Source organism: Falco biarmicus, chromosome 14, assembly GCF_023638135.1.
Source record: "Falco biarmicus isolate bFalBia1 chromosome 14, bFalBia1.pri, whole genome shotgun sequence".
Taxonomy (NCBI): domain Eukaryota; kingdom Metazoa; phylum Chordata; class Aves; order Falconiformes; family Falconidae; genus Falco; species Falco biarmicus.
In genome coordinates this window covers 8572843-8591578 of record NC_079301.1, presented here as the reverse complement: position 1 = coordinate 8591578, position 18736 = coordinate 8572843, and the positions used below count along the sequence as shown (strand labels likewise).

The following is an 18736-nucleotide window of genomic DNA, read 5'->3' as shown; positions in this document are numbered from 1 at the left end:
TTGATTATTCATTCCAGTGGCCACTTTGAACATATCCACCATCCTGAAAATTACACGAATAAATGTACTACAGGCTTGGGGTAACACCTCTTGAAGCATAAGGGACACTTTTTGCTTCAAGTAGTTGCTTAAAGAGATGATACTGCACTGGACTGCAGTCAAGGCCCACCCAAACATTTCTGCTTGTTCTCCAGCAATGTAAACTATTCCATGAAGTTCAAATGGAATATCAATCTGAACACACCCAGAAGCTGATTAAAGATAACCAAACACCAGTGTACAATACTGCCAGTCAAAAAGGGTAAAAAAAGATGTATTGCTAGGAGAATGTAACAATGGCTGGACTACAACGGAACAGTCCGCCAGGCAGGCTCTTCAACAATGACCCACAGCAAGTTCTTACAACTACCTTATGGAAGCCCAGTGCATGCCATACCTTTACTGCTGACACCCTGGAAATGTACCCTTTCAGAACGTGCATCACATTTAATATGCACTAACAGACTTACTCTTCACAAGGGATGGCAGAACTTCATGTATTTATTTCTACTTTCAGCTTCTATCAATTTGCAATGAGCTCCGTAACTCAAAATCTGCTCTGCTGGTCCATGTGCAACCAAAGCAAAGGCAAAGAATCAAGTGAAATCAGTCAATACACAGTTCAAAGCAGCAAATGGTTAACTACACAGATAACATTATCAACTGCTCAACACAGAGTAACAAATCGTAATTTTGAAGAACTGAAAGAACACGAGCCTCTTAGGCCACCGTGGGGCTCTCAGTAAGCAAAACACAGAAATAAGAAAACTCTAACACCTGCTACCCATGCTGGTTTACAAACAGAATCTACAAAGTGCACCAAAAGAAATCTAGAAATGTAGGAATATGGGGTGAGGTCTTTGCTCATATGAAAAACAACCAGTAGCCAAGCAACAGCCACAGCTCCTGAAGTCCTGAGTGCCTTGGGTATAGCTAAAGCTAGGCCTGGGGTGAGGAAGGAGGACATGTGTCTATATAGCCCACTGTAGAGATGTGGAAAATATTTTTATGTTCCAATACGTTTACCACTTCTGTAACTTTCTATTTCACAGCACTTCAGAGCATGGTAACGTAGGAAAACAATGTAGGAATTTCTTTAAAACTGCAGAACTTAGATATGTAGTACCTTTTCCTCCTCTGTTTTTTGTTTTCTCTTTTCTTCTACTGCTGCCCTCCGTTGTTCCTCTTTCTGCTTCTGTTCTTTTAGCTTTCTCTGCCTTTCTTCTAACTGTTTTTCATATTGGAGTTTTGCTTTTCTCTCCTTTTCAAGGATTTGTGTCTCTTTGGCAGCTGTAAATTTTTAGGAAAAAATTAAAATCAAACTTAACTATTCATTGACATGACAATGCAACTTACAGGAAAGAGACTACCAAGCAGAATTCCCACCACTCAAAGCTGAAAGATACAGCAAGATTAGCCTGCAGAGCTGGATGATGCTGCACTTGACGACAGAGGAGTCTTTAATTCTGTCCTCAGGTTAGGCTGGAATTAGAACCTTTCCTGCCATCAGACTTTACTGTCTAGACAGCAATGTCAGGATATGCATATACCCTATGTTAGGCACATACTTTTCTTGCCATCATAATAGCCAAGTTTTTATAAGCAAGTAGTAAGTTGAGTGTCACAAGACAGAATTTTCTATGCTGCGATTTTAATTTTTTTGGAACAAGATACAATGAAAAGATTTAAAGCACTGAGTGACAAGATGGGAAAACCCCACAGTTACTGCTTTTGAGTTCGTAATTGTTATGTCACTATTCTCCACAGCCTCCACCTAGGAACAGCTGTGCGCGGTTTAAGAGGAAGCTTCAAGTCCTGTGAAAAAAAGCTCGTGGTTGTATACACAGAAGTATTTTCCATGGGTAGACAGATAAAATGAACCAAGAGACCAGATAATTACACCAGAAATGAACAGGCAGTATCTACTACATATATAAGGTCCCCAAACCACTTCTGAGTTTATACGCGTTCTAGTCCTTTCCTCTCTCCATGTCAGGATAACACAATCATTCCCACTGCTGTGTGTCTGTGCTTTTCTATTAACAAACACACAGGCCAGAGAGACAGTGCTCCTTACAAGCTGGGAGACAAGAAACAGGACTGCAGGGCATACTGTGACTCTCTCCTCTCTTGCTGCACAGATCCACGTCACAAGCAGCATAAAGCTGGGCAAGAGTTTTACGCTCTTCTCTGGGTCCCAGATTCTTTGCTAGGATAAAGTGCATACTGCTGACACTTCAATCCAGGAGTCATTTCAGTGCGCTAGGAAACAAGGGAAGCAGTGTTCAAGGCAATCAAGCCATTCAACTAGCTAAATCTTTTTCCGTTTTCTCTGAATCAGCATTCCCCAAACATCAGTCTTCAGGGAACCAGTTCTAAGCTAAAACTTTTACTCTCAGCAGTGTTCTCATTAAGGTATTCAGTAAGAAACTGGCTAAATTCGCTTGGTGGTCACTAAGAAATGGAAGGTCAAAAGTGACATACAGCTTCAAGAAGCCCAAAATCTCTGGAATTCAAATCTAATCCTTCTCCATTCAGGTTCGCAGACAGTCACTGATGCGAGACCAAGAGCAGACCTTGTCTCTGGTCCTCAGGAAGCTGAAAAAGCCCCAATGACTGAACAAAAGGAGTAAGAAAATAAGTTATTCCCTTATCACAAACATTTTAGGAAATTATATTTTAAATGAAACATGAAAATACCATGTTGCTTTTCCCGCTCTTCTCTGCGCTCCCTGGCCAGTCTTTGTCTTTCTTCTGTTCTTAGAGTGGAACCATCTATCACTGTCAAAAGAAAAAAAATTGAAGACACATAATCATCAGTTATTTTGAATGTTCAAATTTAAAAGTCAAAAGTCTTTAGTATCAAAAGGATAACAGAACCTCCTGAGATACACACATACCACCAAAGCACTGCACAACCTATATAGAGATTAAAGGCATCATCTGAAAAATTCCTAGGAAGCTGAATACCCTCCTTCCTTCCTGCCCCTTCCCATTCCCTCACAACAACCAGTTCACTATTTTTCGTAGGTGTGGCAGAAAGCAGACACAATTTTAAAAGGCCCAACATGCACAGTCAAAAGCAAGCCTGACCAGAAGTCAGATGTGTGAGAACATACATTTATTCCAAATTCAGCTCTGATCCTCATTCTTGTACATATTCATTTCTATGATCAAGAATTACAGGAATCTAGGAAAACTCAATCTGAGAACAGATAGTCCACCTGTCATGACAAATTCAAAGCACCGCAGGATAGGTAGTTTGCAGGCTAAGCAGAACCAAGACTGCTTAAGTCCTTGCAGGTATAAAAACTTGAATTTCAGCAAGAAGTGAACTGACTGATAACCTGACCAGAGCACAACCCCCCCCCTCAAAAACCAGAACAAAACCCCTGCTGAAAATACAGACAATTTTATGAACTGAACTCTGAGCAAGTCAAAAGAAAAAGTCTGTCATCAAAACCAGACCTTCAATGAATCTACAAACCATCTACCAGGTGCTTTACACACTGATGCTTCCTGCAAAAAAAGAGCATCAAACTTCTTTTTAAAAGCCGTTTTATTCATTCCCTACTAACTCTCCCTTGTGAACCTGGCACTTCATTAACAACAGTGACCAATAATTATACCTGGTTTAGTTGCTGTCTTTATATTTATTGAGGTCTGGACTGCAATAGGGCTAACACCACTTTGGCTTCTTCTTTCTTCTGCTATGGCTTGGGCTGCAGCAACTGTGAGAAAGAATGGTACCATATTAAGAAAATCTCTACAACCAAGACTTAACCAATCCTTCAAATAAACACATAAAATTCTATCCGAGGTTGCAGATACTTTTATTGAATAACTAACTTGGGACTGCTCAACTTGCAAGAAAAAAAAAGCAAACTCATTGAATGAGACTTCAAACCTGGCACAACTTTTCTCTGTGAAAACAACAGTTACAAAACCTTATGTTTTAAAATGTGTGGTAAAGGACCATAGAGTTCCAAACAAATAGAACTTCAACAACTTTTCTAAGAAGGAAAAACAACATTTAGCAAAATTATGAGTCTGACTTACACTTAATAATAAAAACTCTTTGCCAGCATATGCTATTTGTGGGCTGAACACATATATGTAACAGCTGATCAGCACCAGTAGAGTCATACTCTGGTGAGACCCAAGCAAGGAAAGGTTTATGAAGACCTTTCATTAGTTCAGGACATGAAACAGAAAGTGGATTAGCTGCATAAAGTAAACCATTAAGGGATGCTTACAATGTACTTCTAAAACTGGATCTTCAAAAATAAATTTTAATTATAAATTGGATTCTAAAACAGTAATTTGAGCACTTGTGCAGAGACCCATTCACCTTACTCTAGTTTCACCAAGGTGAGCACAGTGAGTGGCAGGGCTACGACTCCCAGTTAATCATACAGAAACGAAATGCTAGCAATATTAATTTCACTAAATAAGAAACCCATTAAGTCGTCAGGAAACTAATTTACTGTATCACTTTCCACAGATTTTCTTTATTTCTGTATCAACTTTCACTTTAACTAATCACCTTTTAGGGTGTGAAGGTGAAGCCTTACAGGAAAAGCAGGGAGGGCAACCTGTAAGACAGTATTAGCCCATTTTCCTGCACAGCTTTGAACAGGAGCGTCCTTATACAGCAGTGACACCTTTTTCTCACCTTGGTTGACAGATACGGGATGATAAACTTGGTTCTTCCAGAAACACCCAACTTCAGGGGAAGCAAGAGAACACACCACACAATCAAGCAAATATAAGAAAGCAGAAGTCGACGCCTCTTTTAAACATAAAGGCAATCCACAGAAGTAATGCATAACATTAATGCATAACATGCTGTGATTTCAACCATAACGCAAAGGACGAATAGCAGAATTTGGTGTTGCATTTAAAAAAAGACTATGACAGCTTTGCCAATGATCTCAGGCTTCCCTTTAATAGAGTAGTGCAGAATGCAAAGGAGGAAGGAAGAGTCTCCCTCTTCTCCATGCATTGCCATGACAACTAGTTGTGTCATGGTAATAACCCTCCCTAAGGCTGTGCCCAAGAACAATCACCTCAAAGTGTTTAATCCCATGTGATGTCAGTGATAAATGCCGATTACAATACTTATTCAGCAAGTCTAAATTGTCACCCGCAGCTGTTGCCATGTCTTGAATTAATTTTTCATTGCAGCACCAAACAAAAGTCTTCCTCAGTTCCATCCCATACATCTCTGAGGCTCTTTTCAAACAAGTCAGAGACCAGATATACCGCGACACGGTAAGATTACCAATTGGTAAAGAGAACAGCTAAAAAAGGGCTCACTGTAATTTCACTATGTAGACCAAAAGTCAGTCAAAAACCTGATTTTGTACACCGCTGCATGTCATGTGGATGGGAATCTAGCCCAAAAATTCATGAAGTGGAGAACAACAAAATTATGTATTCTCAACACAATTAGATGTTGAAACAGCCTGAGGAAAACCCGTCTATTGCAAGTTTTTCCAAGAGGAAGAATATAGAACCAGCGCATTTATATCCAACGACACCTCTGTGGATCACAAAGGCTGAAAGAACATAAGCTTCTTCAGGTATCATTTCAAGTTAAGACAAATACAGAAACCCAGCTGCATCTTTTCTTCAGTCTCCATCAGCAAGGGAGGAGAGACAGCGGGCACACAGGCAGACCGAGCCAATCCATCCCAGCGCAGCTGGGAAATGAGCCCAACAGAATAAATTCACCCTACGCCTACACCAGGTTTAGTTAAGACCAAACACTGGAATTTTGCCTCGGCTCTCAAAGCTGAAACATCGAAGTTTCTGTAACCAAGTTATAGTAAGAAGCAAACTGCAATTTAAACTGGCAGAATAATCATCTTATTTTACTTGCAGAAATATTATCATCAGAATCTTGCTTAACAAACCAGTCACAATGCATGTAGGGGATTATGTATTTATTCATTTAAAAAAATAAACAAACACTTGAGTAATGTTCATGATTAGAAGGCACTCATTTAAAAAATGTGTCATATCTGCAAAGCAATTAGTTCATCCTAATTAATTAAAGTTGCAAAAAATTACTTGAGTTTCTATAGAACAGGAAAGTGGGTTACAGAAACAGTACAGTTTGCAAAGGACACAGAGATGAAAAAAGTCCAGAAATACTTAGCCGAAGGATTTTACACATCAGGGGCTTTTTTTGTACGTCACTTAAAAATATTTATGTTCAGTGCTTCAAGACTTCATTATTTGCATAGAAACAACATGCTTACAAATTTGAAAGTAGCAGATTTAAAGGTATTAGGAATGCATTTCTGTGTTACAGAAAAGCAATCCATTTAACTAACAGGAAGCTAAAATTCACAGAATCATAGAATGGTTTGGGTTGGAAGGGACCTTAAAGACCACCCAGCTCCAACCCCCGCCATGGGCAGGGCCCCCTCCCCCCAGCCCAGGTTGCCCCCAGCCCCGTCCAGCCTGGCCTTGAGCCCTGCCAGGGATGGGGCATCCACAGCTGCTCTGGGCAGCCTGCGCCAGCGCCTCACCACCCTCACAGGGAAGAATTTCTTCCCAATATCTAATCTAAGTCTACCCGCTCTCAGTTTAAAGCCATTATTACATTTAAGGTGAACGGGGGATTTGAACAAAAGGCTATTAAAAGGGACACAGCCATCACATGACATGCATCCCCAAGATGCGTGAGCTCAATTTCACCCAGTCTCAGGTCAACAGACAGGTTTTACAGCCCTTGTCAATTTTACGGTAAATTTACAGTATGAAACTGTAACTTTCAAAATCCACATTCTACCTCAGTAAGAGAAAATTAATTGCATACTATCCTACCCTGCAACCTTTAAAAAAATACAATTTTATTTTGCCCTAGTATGATAAAAGAAATCTTAATTTCTAATACATTTAAATATTATTTGGCACAGACGCCTGTCATTTTTTTGCCTAGTCTTCCATAACGAATGTAGTAGTCTGCTATGGAGAAAAGCTTCACTGAAAAGAATTTCCCACAAACTCTAACTATCTCTGTAAAATAAGCCTAATACTTCTGTAATTAATCAGGATACCCAAGAACAGGAAACCAGTTAACAACCATTTCACTACAGCCTGTGTCACGTGCTGCATTACTGGGGGGTGTCTTCACAGACACATTCAGCCCGCTTCCCGGAGAAAAAAAAAATCCTCTTAGAGGCAAATTAATTCTCATTTCTGAGCTTCCCCTCCCACTGTAGTCACTAAAGGCCTTCACAACTATTAATTTGTGATCAGCATAATGTCTGTGCTTGTTTTACAGTAGACTACCTTAAATATTTCAGCTAAAATTAGTAAAAGTACAAGCGACACATGTGGCCAATAATATCTGTGTTCATGCATAATAAAATAGGGCTATTTGGAACATAAAATGGACAGGTAATTTGGGAAGCCATTCTCCTTCTGCACCCTCCTCACCATTTAGCACTATGCGCCTGCCCAAGCATATCACGGATAAACCAAACCACGGCAAGCACCAGGTGGGAAGCAACATGCCAGATAAAGGCAACTCTCCCAGCTTCACCTTCCAGCTCACGATCACGCTAACGGCGCAGGTACAGAGGTGCCTCCCTTGTACTGAGCATGACGGTACTTCCCTTCACCGATCAGGTTTCCAATATGCCCTGAAGAGACTGCTGCTAAAAATAAAACTTGATTTCTATTTCAATCCTTGCACCGAGTTAATACCCTTGGCCCCTGCCCAGACTATCCAAGGACTCATACAGTTGCTGTTCTTAGTAAACCTCATTAGGGAGTGAACCAGCTCCATCCCTTTACCTAGCGAGGTTTAGGGCTTCCATCCTCTCCTGGTACCCGAGACCCAGTCAGATGCTGCCCTGCTCACTCTTCCCTTCCCGGGTGGGAGATCAGAATGTGCCAACTTTCACAGCAATCCTTCTGGTTCTTCAGATTTAATGACTCATTATGCAAAGCAAACAAACAAACAAATCCCAGACCAAGCCTTTGAAACAAAAGTTAGGAGGTCTCCTGAATGTTAAGCATTGTTATGAATCAAAGTGTTTTCATAAATGCTTAAAGCAGGTAACAAGAAGCCAACAAGCAATCCATAAACTAAAAGTGAACTTCACAGAAAAACAACTGATTCTATAGCAAACCAGGTCAAATCTGCAAGATACCATTTTAATCTTGCTCCACTACAAACAGCTACTGTTTCTCTAGCAGACAGTAATCCTTTTAAGTAACACTGTTCAGATCCTTTTTCTTTCAATAATTTTTGTACCCGCTTTCAGGAAAGTCAAGGGAAGTCAGCACTCAAATTTGAGATTTCTGCACACTGTCTTTTAAGCTGATTTCCACTCATTAATTAAGACCAACAGATGCAAGATCATACGTTAGATGTTTTAAAATTGGGTATTGGTTTTACACCATTACTCCTTGTTCAAAGGACATCAGAAGAAGGATGCACCCTCACAAAAACTGGTAGACAAAACAAAGTTCCTAATGATGAACAGAAAAGCCCTCTCTGCGTGCATTCCTCTTTTCCCTGTCTTCCCCCAGTGATCCTGATGTCCCATCTTTGGGCTGCAAGGACTGACAGGCTCCACAAGCAACACATGAGCCTCCCAGTAGGCACCTTCTGACGGACCAGCTGGAAGGCAGATGGTTCTCCTGTTTTGTCTGGGCAGTCACCAGATGGGAAGCACACGGATCTCCAGAAAGCAATGCACGCTGTCTCTCAGCTTCAGCAGGCCATAAGACTTCCTGTTGTCTTATCCTTATTCCAGACTTCTGTTTTATACTTATTCCCTGCACGGGATACCTATTTTCTTACCTTTATATGCTTTCCTCCCCTTAAGCCCATTTCTGCAGTTAATTCTGTACAATAACATGGTTTTCTTCCCAATGTTCAAGGCAGTTTAGGATGATTTCTTCAGTTCATCACAAGTATCGATCCCACTGGAAAACACTTGACAGAAGCATTCCTTTGTAGTCTATGAGTTAGCAGCTCCACAAGTAAGTATTTGAGACATACTTGCAAGAATATGTTTTTACTTATCCTTAAGCATCCACACTCAGATTAAGAGCTGGAAACATTACAAAAAATTATACACATAATTAACAAAACACTACTTATTTCTTAAAAGGAAACCTACAAAGATACAGCTGAAGCAATCTCAAAGACATGTTACTGTATTCATTCAGCCTTGATCACAATCAGAGAAGGCTGCTAGTTAATTTGTGGGTTGATCCCTGTACACTTTTCCCTAGGGGAAGCACATAAGCTAAGCCAAACTTGCATATAATACTGACACAGACCAAGGAATCAAAGTTTGTCCTTACAAAAATTGGCAGTCGCCTCTAAAACTTTCTACAGTCAGAGATGCTGTAACGTTGTCCAACAGCCATATCAGACGAGTACCACCCTTAGTCCAAACGCTAGCGATACATACTGTGAACGTATCTCCTATGGAGTCTTACTGATTACTGCTGTCACTTGTATTCTCTTATTTTAACCTTACTCACATTGCTCAGCCAAGACTTACGTTTCTCTACTTAATGGGAAAAGCAACTGCCAGCACAATGCTTGAAGAGGAAAAAGATGCCACTAACTCTTGCAGAAGCCATCGTAACGTGGGTAAGAAGCACTGCCTGTACTCTGTACACAGGGCTGACAAGCTAAATCCACCCCTTTCTCTGGAAACACTCAGCTTCACAATTTGGGGTTCTTTATTAGTAAGGTATGTTATTCACCACTTGAAAAAAAGAAATGAACCAGAGCGGACTCTCTACTCTCACCAACTTACTGGCTTTCTGTTGCCTTCACTTTCCCCTTTGCCACTCTCTTCTTCCCCATGGTTCTTCCTTACCTTACCAAAGAAACGTGAAAAGGTTTTTCATTCTGCATGACCCACTTGTCACCCTTTTCTTTAAAAGAACACAATCTTTCACATGTCTTTTGATAATGCTAACACTATTTGTACAAAAAGGCCCTCCAAAGATGACACTTCTCCAATTCACACATTCCCAGCTCTGCAACTCAGATTGCTTCCCTGTTCTACCTGGCATTAGTTATTAATCTGTTTATTGCATCGTGCTTACCAAGCTCACCCGCACAATGACCTCTCTTCAGAGCTGATGCTTCCTGCATAAAGGATATACAAGCTTTACAGTCCCATTCACGTTCTTTAGCAAACAGCCATTCACTGCTGTCTTGTCTTTGCTGTCTAGAGGCACAGTCTTAGTAAGACACAGCCACAGGGAAGCCAGCTTTGGAAAGGTTGGTGCACTCGTGTTTCTCAGTGAAAGAGCAAGGAACTAAGGTATGTGTAATCTGTAAAATTCTCCACCAGAATACATTAAAGCTGCATTTTAGATGTAAAGAGAATGTTTCTGCACAGTTCCTGCGGGTTGGCAACTATAAACTCTTCTCACCAACTGCAAAACAGAAATTGCTTTCATCCACCTTGAGCGATTTTTTTAAAAGACAGATTGGATGCTGACTGCAATGCTGATGCAATAAACTATGACTAAAAGTCCCTTGTGAACCTTCCCAAGTGTAACAGAAATCAGTAATTTACCTGTTTCTGCATAGCAGAAATTCCAAAGTATCCTAATACACTGGACTAAAATAAAAGCAGTTTATATGCCCTTACATAATTTCACGTGGATTCATTGTGAAATTTAGCAGTTATGTGACTTAAGTTAAATACTTATATATAGGTGTATACAGATTAAACACTACAAACCTGACAGAACCAGATGCTAGTTTAAGAGCTACAGAAGGACCAAAAAGGTAAAGTGGCGGAGTTTTAAACACAGAGTACTACTCTGCTGCACAGATAATTTTCTTTAATCCGATGCCTCAGGAGTGCATGTTTTGTCCCTCACACTGGAATGGCTTAACCGATGTCAGAGCAGTCCCACTTCTACCTGCTGGGAGCAGTTTAGTTCCTATGATTTTTCTAGCTGAAGTGCTGGCAAAAGCTGGACAGACCGAAATCAGTGCTCTCTGCTTTACTCCTCCAGCTCTGGAGGCTGCCTTAAACTGACTGCTGGTCACACTCCTGCATAGCCACTGCAAAAAGCAACTTCAAAATAAACTTTTACTCTGTTCTCCTCTTTCACACCTGTGTTCCACGTTGCATTATTTCTTTCTTTTATATTGTACTATCCCCAATGCTGGAAATCAGCTAACTTCTATCCGCTCCTTTCCCCCTTCTGAGCAGTTTGGTTTCTTTTGCTTGCTCCAAGCATGCTCTTGTGTAAATGCTTTTGTCCTCTCGTTTGCAGGCTGGCTATTGTTTAATACACCCAGCCCAAACAATGCCAGTGAAGAACACTGCCTAGCACTGCAAGTCACAACAAACTTGAGACAAACCCTGTGAAAACACCATTTTGAGCTTTCTTCAGATGGAAGGATAATAGCTCCTTTACATGATAGCAGTGAAAACTACTGCTTTTGCCTTTTACACTTGATGCAACTTCAGAGCCCATTCACTCTTTCTGCTTCAGAAGCAGCATGACTGTGCTGGCATTTACCCTCAGAGACCAGCCTCCAGATTCAAATCAAATCACTCCAGAACAGTGCTCTAAGACACTGACAGGTCCACAGGGCGTTTAATGCAGCAAACCACCATCTAAAGCAGAACACAGTGGTATAAAAAGTAAAAGGAATTAAACTACAAGTTTTCTTAAAATTGTATGCTTAACTATTTAAAATAATAGAAGCTCTGAGGCATCCCACTGCAAGTGGAAAGTAATCAGTTCCTGCCCCAAAGAGCTTAAAGAATGGCTAAATGAAAAATGACAAACGGGTGTAAAAAAAAAAAAAAACCAAGCAGGATAAAAGGGCAAATGAGACCAATAAAGAAACTATGTTTTTGCTTAATTCATTACCCAGTGGCAGAAAGTCTTTCAGAGAAATCTGAAAGTAAGGTGATACTCACTGATCTGCTCTGGAGATGACTGACCTTGGTTTTGAATGTCCAGAATGCAACTTACGTATCATTGATCAATACTGTGCTGCAAAAACATGCTTCTTTAAGAAATTATCTTGGCAAAACTAAGCAGAGGATAAAACTTTCAAATGAACCAATGTGTTCTATAGAATTATATTCTTTGAGTATAAAGATCTCTACAGGGTTTCTATATTCTTGTAGACAATCCCTCTCAGACTTGGGAGAGGAATTTTAACACTTGGAAGCTTTAAACCACTTGCTCAGAGAAGGCAATTCACACGCCACTACAGTATCTTTGCTCCCTCCCAAGATTCAGGTCAGTGCATTTAAGCAGCGGAGGGTGTCTGTAAATTAAGAGCCAATTAAGTACTTATAAAACAGTATTTTAAAAGTTCCCTGGGCATTATGAAGGCAAAAACACCATGAGGAAGGACAGAGGTATTCTGAGCACAGCGGTAACTGTCTTCTTCAAAGGCAACTTCAGCTGCAGATCCTTCACCTAGAAAGCAGAAGTTCCAAACTGACTGGAAAATAAAAATAATTTAGAAGAAAACAAATGTCAAGCAACTAGGCCATCCTTCCTTAAAAGCAAATGCTCGTGTCCATTTATGTACACTGTGAACACCACAGGCATATAGGGTGGGTGGCTGAGGCATTATGCCGGGCAGCTGAGGCTTCTCTTTCAAACGAAAACAGTTTGAGCAACATTGGATTTTTATTCCATGAATCCCATACTCCAAACAAGTTAATCGCCAGCATCTAAAACAGTTTTAATTATTGGACAGGCACATGCAAACACATCCAAAGCATATCATCCACTAAGAAGTACCTGGTTGCAAGCTGCGTAATTGGAAGCTAAACGATGCTAATTTATTTGTGGCAGACCAGGAATTTGAAGTCCCCAGTCTGTTTTTAAAATATGACCAGTCATTTGATCAATCATATCCACAGAAGTCACTGGAGTTGCACGCTCAGAATTTTATTTTTCAGGGTATCCTTTTACAATAGGACTGCAAGCATCTCCAATTATTTAATCAAGTTTAAAGACGACAGCATTTGACACCCCTACAATTAGGACTAATCAGAGTATTTCTTCCGTTTGTCTCACAGTAACACAATGCTGCTTTTCTTAACTCTCTTACCACTTTTAAGAGCTAAAAATTAACAATAGCCTATCAGTACTTTAAATATTCCTGATTTCTTTTTGAAAAACACAAGAAGCAGCAGTCCTTAAAATTCTAGTCACATTTTAAGGCTACACACAGTTAGGGATAGTACAAGCCACAGTATCTCTGTGCTCACACCACTAGAGTTAAGATCCTTGCAAATCATTATTTGTTTAATGCTTCCATCTGAACTGAAGCATGGAATCCAAATTTATCTTTTATAATTTTGACACATGAAGACATATGTAGAGAATGGAACATTCTGTATAAGAAAGTAAAAAAATATGCTGTATATGCACCTTTTTTTTTTTTTTGCTTTAGAGCAAGGAGGATTTTTTTTTTGAATGCACTTGGAGAAAACTCAAGAATTTAAACTTAGAATAAAACCTTTTTTATAAACCACTTACAACTGGAAGCAATCTTCAAAATGTTAAGCACCTAATACATAGCATACATCTTTATGAATCAGCATGAAATTACCCCTACTCTGTGCTATTGCATTTCCGTGAACAAGAAGAAAATGAAATTAAGGCTCATAGCCATTACAATTAAATTAAGTTCTCAGCCTGACTTGGGAATGTTCTCTCTCGCCACTGGGATCTACGTGAAATCCAATTTCTGTGCAGTTCTTTGCATTTATCACCTTGCACTCTCTCTGTAAAGCGGTATAGTACTACTTCCATGCAGGGAAAAAAGAAAAATCTTAAAGACCTTCGCCAAAGTTACTAGGAGTCTGACAAAACAAGAAACTGAAGCCAGACCTCATGAATGCCAGGTGAATGCCCCAGTCACTGGGCCACCTTTGCTCCACAGATGGAATATGTACCAGTCATATGTACAAAAACCACCAAGACGGACAACTGAATGCTCAAGATGCTTTTACTGTAGCACACGCATGCTATCAGAAACCTGGCAAAGGAATAGTCTCCTGGTCTTGCAGCTTCCCAGACAAGTTTTGAAGCCCACCTCTACTCACGAACACTCTGTAAACCCCAAGTTTTCAAGAGGCAAATGCAAAAGTAAATGCTTTCTCTTCCAGCAGGCAGCTCTGACGCAGAGGTCAATTCATCAGCTGATAGATGCACACTTCTGAATCACTAATTATTTTCTCTAGACAGCACTCGCTATCTTCTGCGGTGAGACTCTGCCATGGCACTCTCTAGTACTTCCATAGGTGTTGGTACAAACTTGTGTACTTAAGTTACGTTTTATAACTATTACCTAGGGACCAGACAAATCGGCACATGCTCCTGACTACTTGCTTGAGCAACGATGCTTCATTATTAGATATTAGATGCTTATTTTCATTGCAATTCTGTGTATATACATTGGTAAAGAAGTTACTAGGAACTGTGCTCCAGGCAAGATGGAAAAGTCAGTGTCACTTATACAGAGAGAAACAACTGATTAGGCAGAATGAAGTTGTTATTTTATTAGACAACTTCTGACCAAACTGGGCTTGGCCATGCAGGTCATGGGAATTATGCCTGCAGCTAGATTTCTTGAAAAGGCACTTTATTTTTTTCACATGTCCCGAGACAGGTTTCCCAAAAGATCGTGTAGGTCTTGGAAGGGAAAGTATACATCTAGCATTTTAATGTACTGTTTCGAACAACCTTCAGAACAGTGATTCAATACACTAGGGGAAAATCCTAGCAACAGTGCAGCTGAGCTCCGGCAAAAGCAAATACACATTCTCTACCACTGATACTACAAGACAGGATAGGAGATTCTAGTATTTCAGTCAAAATGAAGATAAAACAATAAATGTAGGCTACAGCTGCTTGAATTATATGTATTTTTATTCTGATTATTCATACGACTCAAGAAAAACCTCACTTACTGGGTAAACCACAAGTAACTGACTATTCCACTCTTCTCAAACCTTAACAAGCTCAGCAGTGCTTATGGTATTAGAATAGGAGCAAAAATTCCTCTTCATCCCTGAAGGATGACAGCAGCAAGCACGGATCACAAGAACGGAGTAAGCAACTGCTATTTATGCACTGCTGTTTCACAGTGTACAAGTCACAATTAATTTCTGATGTTATGTTCATGCATCATTGACAGAAACATTAACTAGCTTCTAGTTGTAGTAGCAAAATCTGCTTTTTGTAGTGCACCTAAGGGAAATAAGATAGGACAAGTGTGTAAGGGCAGAAAATTATTGCAAAGGAATTGCAGAACTCAACAGCAGGCATGATTTGGCCTGCAGAGTCTTAATTACAGTTGATACGCAAAGAAAGAGAAACACCTTTTCCTTGCCTCAATGCTAGCTTGAATTGGCAAGAAAAATGTTCTCTTTAAACTTACCACAATGGTACAGAAGTGGCACTGTAAGATTCTACACTTTCAAGGCCTAAAATAATTAACAAGCACCAATCAGCCACAGATCACACCAGTATCAAGAGGCCGGTAATAGAGAGCAGAGGCAGAGAACAGGAACCCAGCAGCGTCCTGTAATAAGGACCCACACAGAAACCTATGCAAAAGGTAACTATACAGAAGGTATACATACAGCTCCTAGTCAAACTACTAGAAAGAGCCGTGTCTTCTCAGCAAGACACTGCTCATTCATATTTACTGCCCTTAAACAGGAAATTCTCAACCAGAAGTTCACTGATAAATGCCTGAAGGTGCACGGCACCGTATTTTGTACTGTACAGATGTTTGTTCTCCAGATTGATTAAGACTGTGAAGGGCGTAACTGCCCACAGACCAGCAGAAACTGGGTGCGAGCATTCTAGTTAGCAGGCATTTTGGAACTGAGCAGCTCTCCACGCAGCCAACTGAGCTCAGAAAGGCAGAAAGTTATGTCCCTCTCCAAAGCTGCCAAACGGTAGCATGGGGGTGCAGTTTCTTCCTGCTTTTTTTTTTTTTTTTTTCTACATTGTTCTCCAAGCAGCTGCAGTATCAGTCTCGATTGCTGCTGCTCACAACTTCTCCAAAAGCAGCAAATGCAGCAGCAATTATCTTGCAAATTCCACTGCTGACCACCGGATTGCAAGCATGGTTTCTAAACATCATTTGCTTTCCCCAGAGAGCGTGGGAGTGCTACTGACAAGAAGTCAGGAGCAGAACTGCAGTGGCCCCAACACTCACAGGCAGCATTGCTTCAATCCACATTAGCAGTGAGTTCATCTTCCAGCATGTAACTGCTAGAAATGCATTCTATGTAAACTGAAGTTTAGATTCTGGTTCAGTGACTTCTAACCCCTCAGGCAAAAAAATTCATGGTCTAGCCTTTCTAGGGTCTAGTTGGGTTTGGTTTTTTTTTTTGAGTGTTTGGTTGGTGTATTTTGTTTTGTTTTGTTTTTTTTTTAACATGACATGCATATTAGAACATGTGCACATCTAAAGGGAGATGGAGCTGCCCGGTTCAAGGAAGATTTCACCTCTGGTTCTGGGACTAAATCTAGGTCATGACAGCTGTCAGCAAATGTGGGTGCCCCTCTTTAGAAAAAACTTTGGAGCCACAGCGTAAGTGCATCCAATACTCAAAAGAAAATTCGGCAATTCCAGCAGGAAGGATAAGGATCAAATAGATGTGGTCTGTGCAGATGAAAAGCACTATCTTTTGGCTGATTGTTATCCTTCTGGAGCGCTAAGTTGTCTTAATTTTGAAAGAGAAATAAAAAGTAATTAAGTAATATTTCTGACACAGAGCACACTGCAGGAGAAAGACTGCCAGATGAAAGTTGTGCATCCAGGACTTTTTGCCAGTACTCTTCTTTATTTAATTACCCAGGTACATTGAAAACAATCAAGTGAGTAGTTTTTGTACTCGGTCCAAGTTAGTTAGTTTAGATCAAACCACAATTCTCCTTCCCTTATTTATTTTTTGTCTGGGATAAGAAAATGTTTACCTTTTCTAATGGCTCACCCACAAAGCTGATGTGGAGATGTGCCATGGAAGTATGCTTGGAACATACATCATGCATGCACAATACTCATTTTAGGGTACGATATTAAGAATCTTAACTATAACTAGGCACACAAACACACCCAAGGCCAAAACCAACGCAGAATTTCTTTAGCCTTAAAACACCGGTTCAAAAATGAAAGGCAAAAAAAAAAAAAAAAAAGATTTAAAAAAAAACCCCAAGTAATTAAAATGACTGAGGCATTATCTGATCTCTGATTAGGAATCAATGCCGCAGAGCGTCCCCGACTTGGGAATCAGAGCAGCCACCGGCCACATCGCCGGGACAAGGCACCGGCAGCAGCCGCCAGGAGCCACCGGAGGAACCGACAAGTTGAGACCGTCAAGAAACGAGTGAAACCCGGCCGCTCGGTGTCACGGAGCGGTGCCGCATCCCGCCCCGCTGCTGCCACAAGCTGCCGGAGGTCCCAAGTCAGCAGTTACCGCCCGGGGGGGGCGGGGGCGCTCGGCCGCCTCACAGCCCCGGGGAGCGGGGCCGGGGCCGGGCGGCGCGGGGGCAGCCGCTCCTCAGCCCGCCGCCAGCCGGACACAAAGCCCGCCGGCCTGCGCCGCCCCGCTGCCGCTGCCCCGCGCCCGGGGAGGGGCCGGGCTACTGCGGGGCTGAAGGCCACCGGGGGGGGGGGACACACACGACCCGGCCCCAGCGGCGGGCCGTGCCCTTGGGCCACCACATCACGGGGGTCCCCAGACGGCCCCCGCCGGGACAGACGCCCCTCCCCCACCACCTTTCCGTCCCCTCCCGGGGCCGCGCTGCCCGCTCTCACCCATCTGCTCCCGCAGCCCCTTCAAGGAGGAGGAGGAGGAGGAAGAGCAGGAGGGGGGGGGCCGCGCCGCCGCCGCCCTCCGCCATCTTCAGCGCCGGGACGCGCGACTGGCGGCCGGGCAGAAGGGGACGCGGGAGCGCAGTGCGCAGGCTCCGCACCGCCCGCCAGCGCCGCCGCGGGGCAGGGCCGGGCCGGGCCGGGCCGGGCCGGGCGGGGCTTTGGGGGCCGCGCCGGGGCGTACCGAGCTGCGGTGCTGCCCCTCGGCCCGCCCCGCAGGGGTCCCGCCTGGGGCGGCAGGTGGCGGCGGCCGCGGGAAGCGGCGTCGAGGCCATTAGGAACCGGCGCTCCACGGGAGTGGGCCCATGGGCCCGGCCCTGAGGGGGGGGCAGCACCCCAGGCCGCGGCCTGCGCACCGGGCCGGCAGGGCCAGCTCAGTAACCGGCCCGCGGGGCATTTATGGCCCCACAGCTGCAGATTTATCCCACCGTGAATGGTGAGGAATGGCCTCCGGATCGGGAGCAATCAGAGGGACACCTCTGGGCCAGCTGCCCACACTGCCCTGCCATTACAAACGATCTGCCTGTAAACTCACCTTCCAGCAAAGAGGCTGAAGCAGAGGGGAAAGCGGGCTATGTTTCCAGATGCTGACCCAAAATTTCGTCTCACCTGGAGAGGATGAGAGTGTGTCGGCAGAGTTCCCTGCTGCAGAGAACGCCGCATTGGCCTGAAGCGGTAGAACGCAGGCAGCGCTCGCACGGGCTGGAGCTGCCGATGTGGCTGGGTGCTGCAGACAGCCTGCTAGCTTGAGCAGCCCGGGGGCTAAAGGTAAAGCCCATTCTCTGTTTATCGGTCCTGTGGAAATTTAGGTTC

At 42.6% G+C, this 18736-nt stretch overlaps 1 protein-coding gene across 14 annotated transcripts in view; it reads right to left on the bottom strand.

The window, feature by feature from the left end:
- The window catches only part of MAP7D3 (MAP7 domain containing 3), a 46991-nt gene extending 28967 nt beyond the window's left edge, over positions 1 to 18024 (bottom strand). For 12 of the 14 annotated variants that reach the window (XM_056359460.1, XM_056359464.1, XM_056359467.1 and 9 more), the window contains exons 1-4: positions 17867 to 18024; positions 3669 to 3770; positions 2740 to 2820; positions 1166 to 1329 (exon numbers count right to left, since the gene is read on the bottom strand). In XM_056359460.1, coding sequence (XP_056215435.1) covers positions 1166 to 1329; positions 2740 to 2820; positions 3669 to 3770; positions 17867 to 17870 — 351 coding nt within the window. In that variant the 5' untranslated portion in view covers positions 17871 to 18024. Of the gene's footprint in view, positions 1 to 1165; positions 1330 to 2739; positions 2821 to 3668; positions 3771 to 17866 lie in introns of those variants that run through there. The other 2 variants (XM_056359472.1, XM_056359473.1) reach the window with 1 other exon arrangement.
- Between the last annotated feature and the right edge of the window lie 712 nt (positions 18025 to 18736).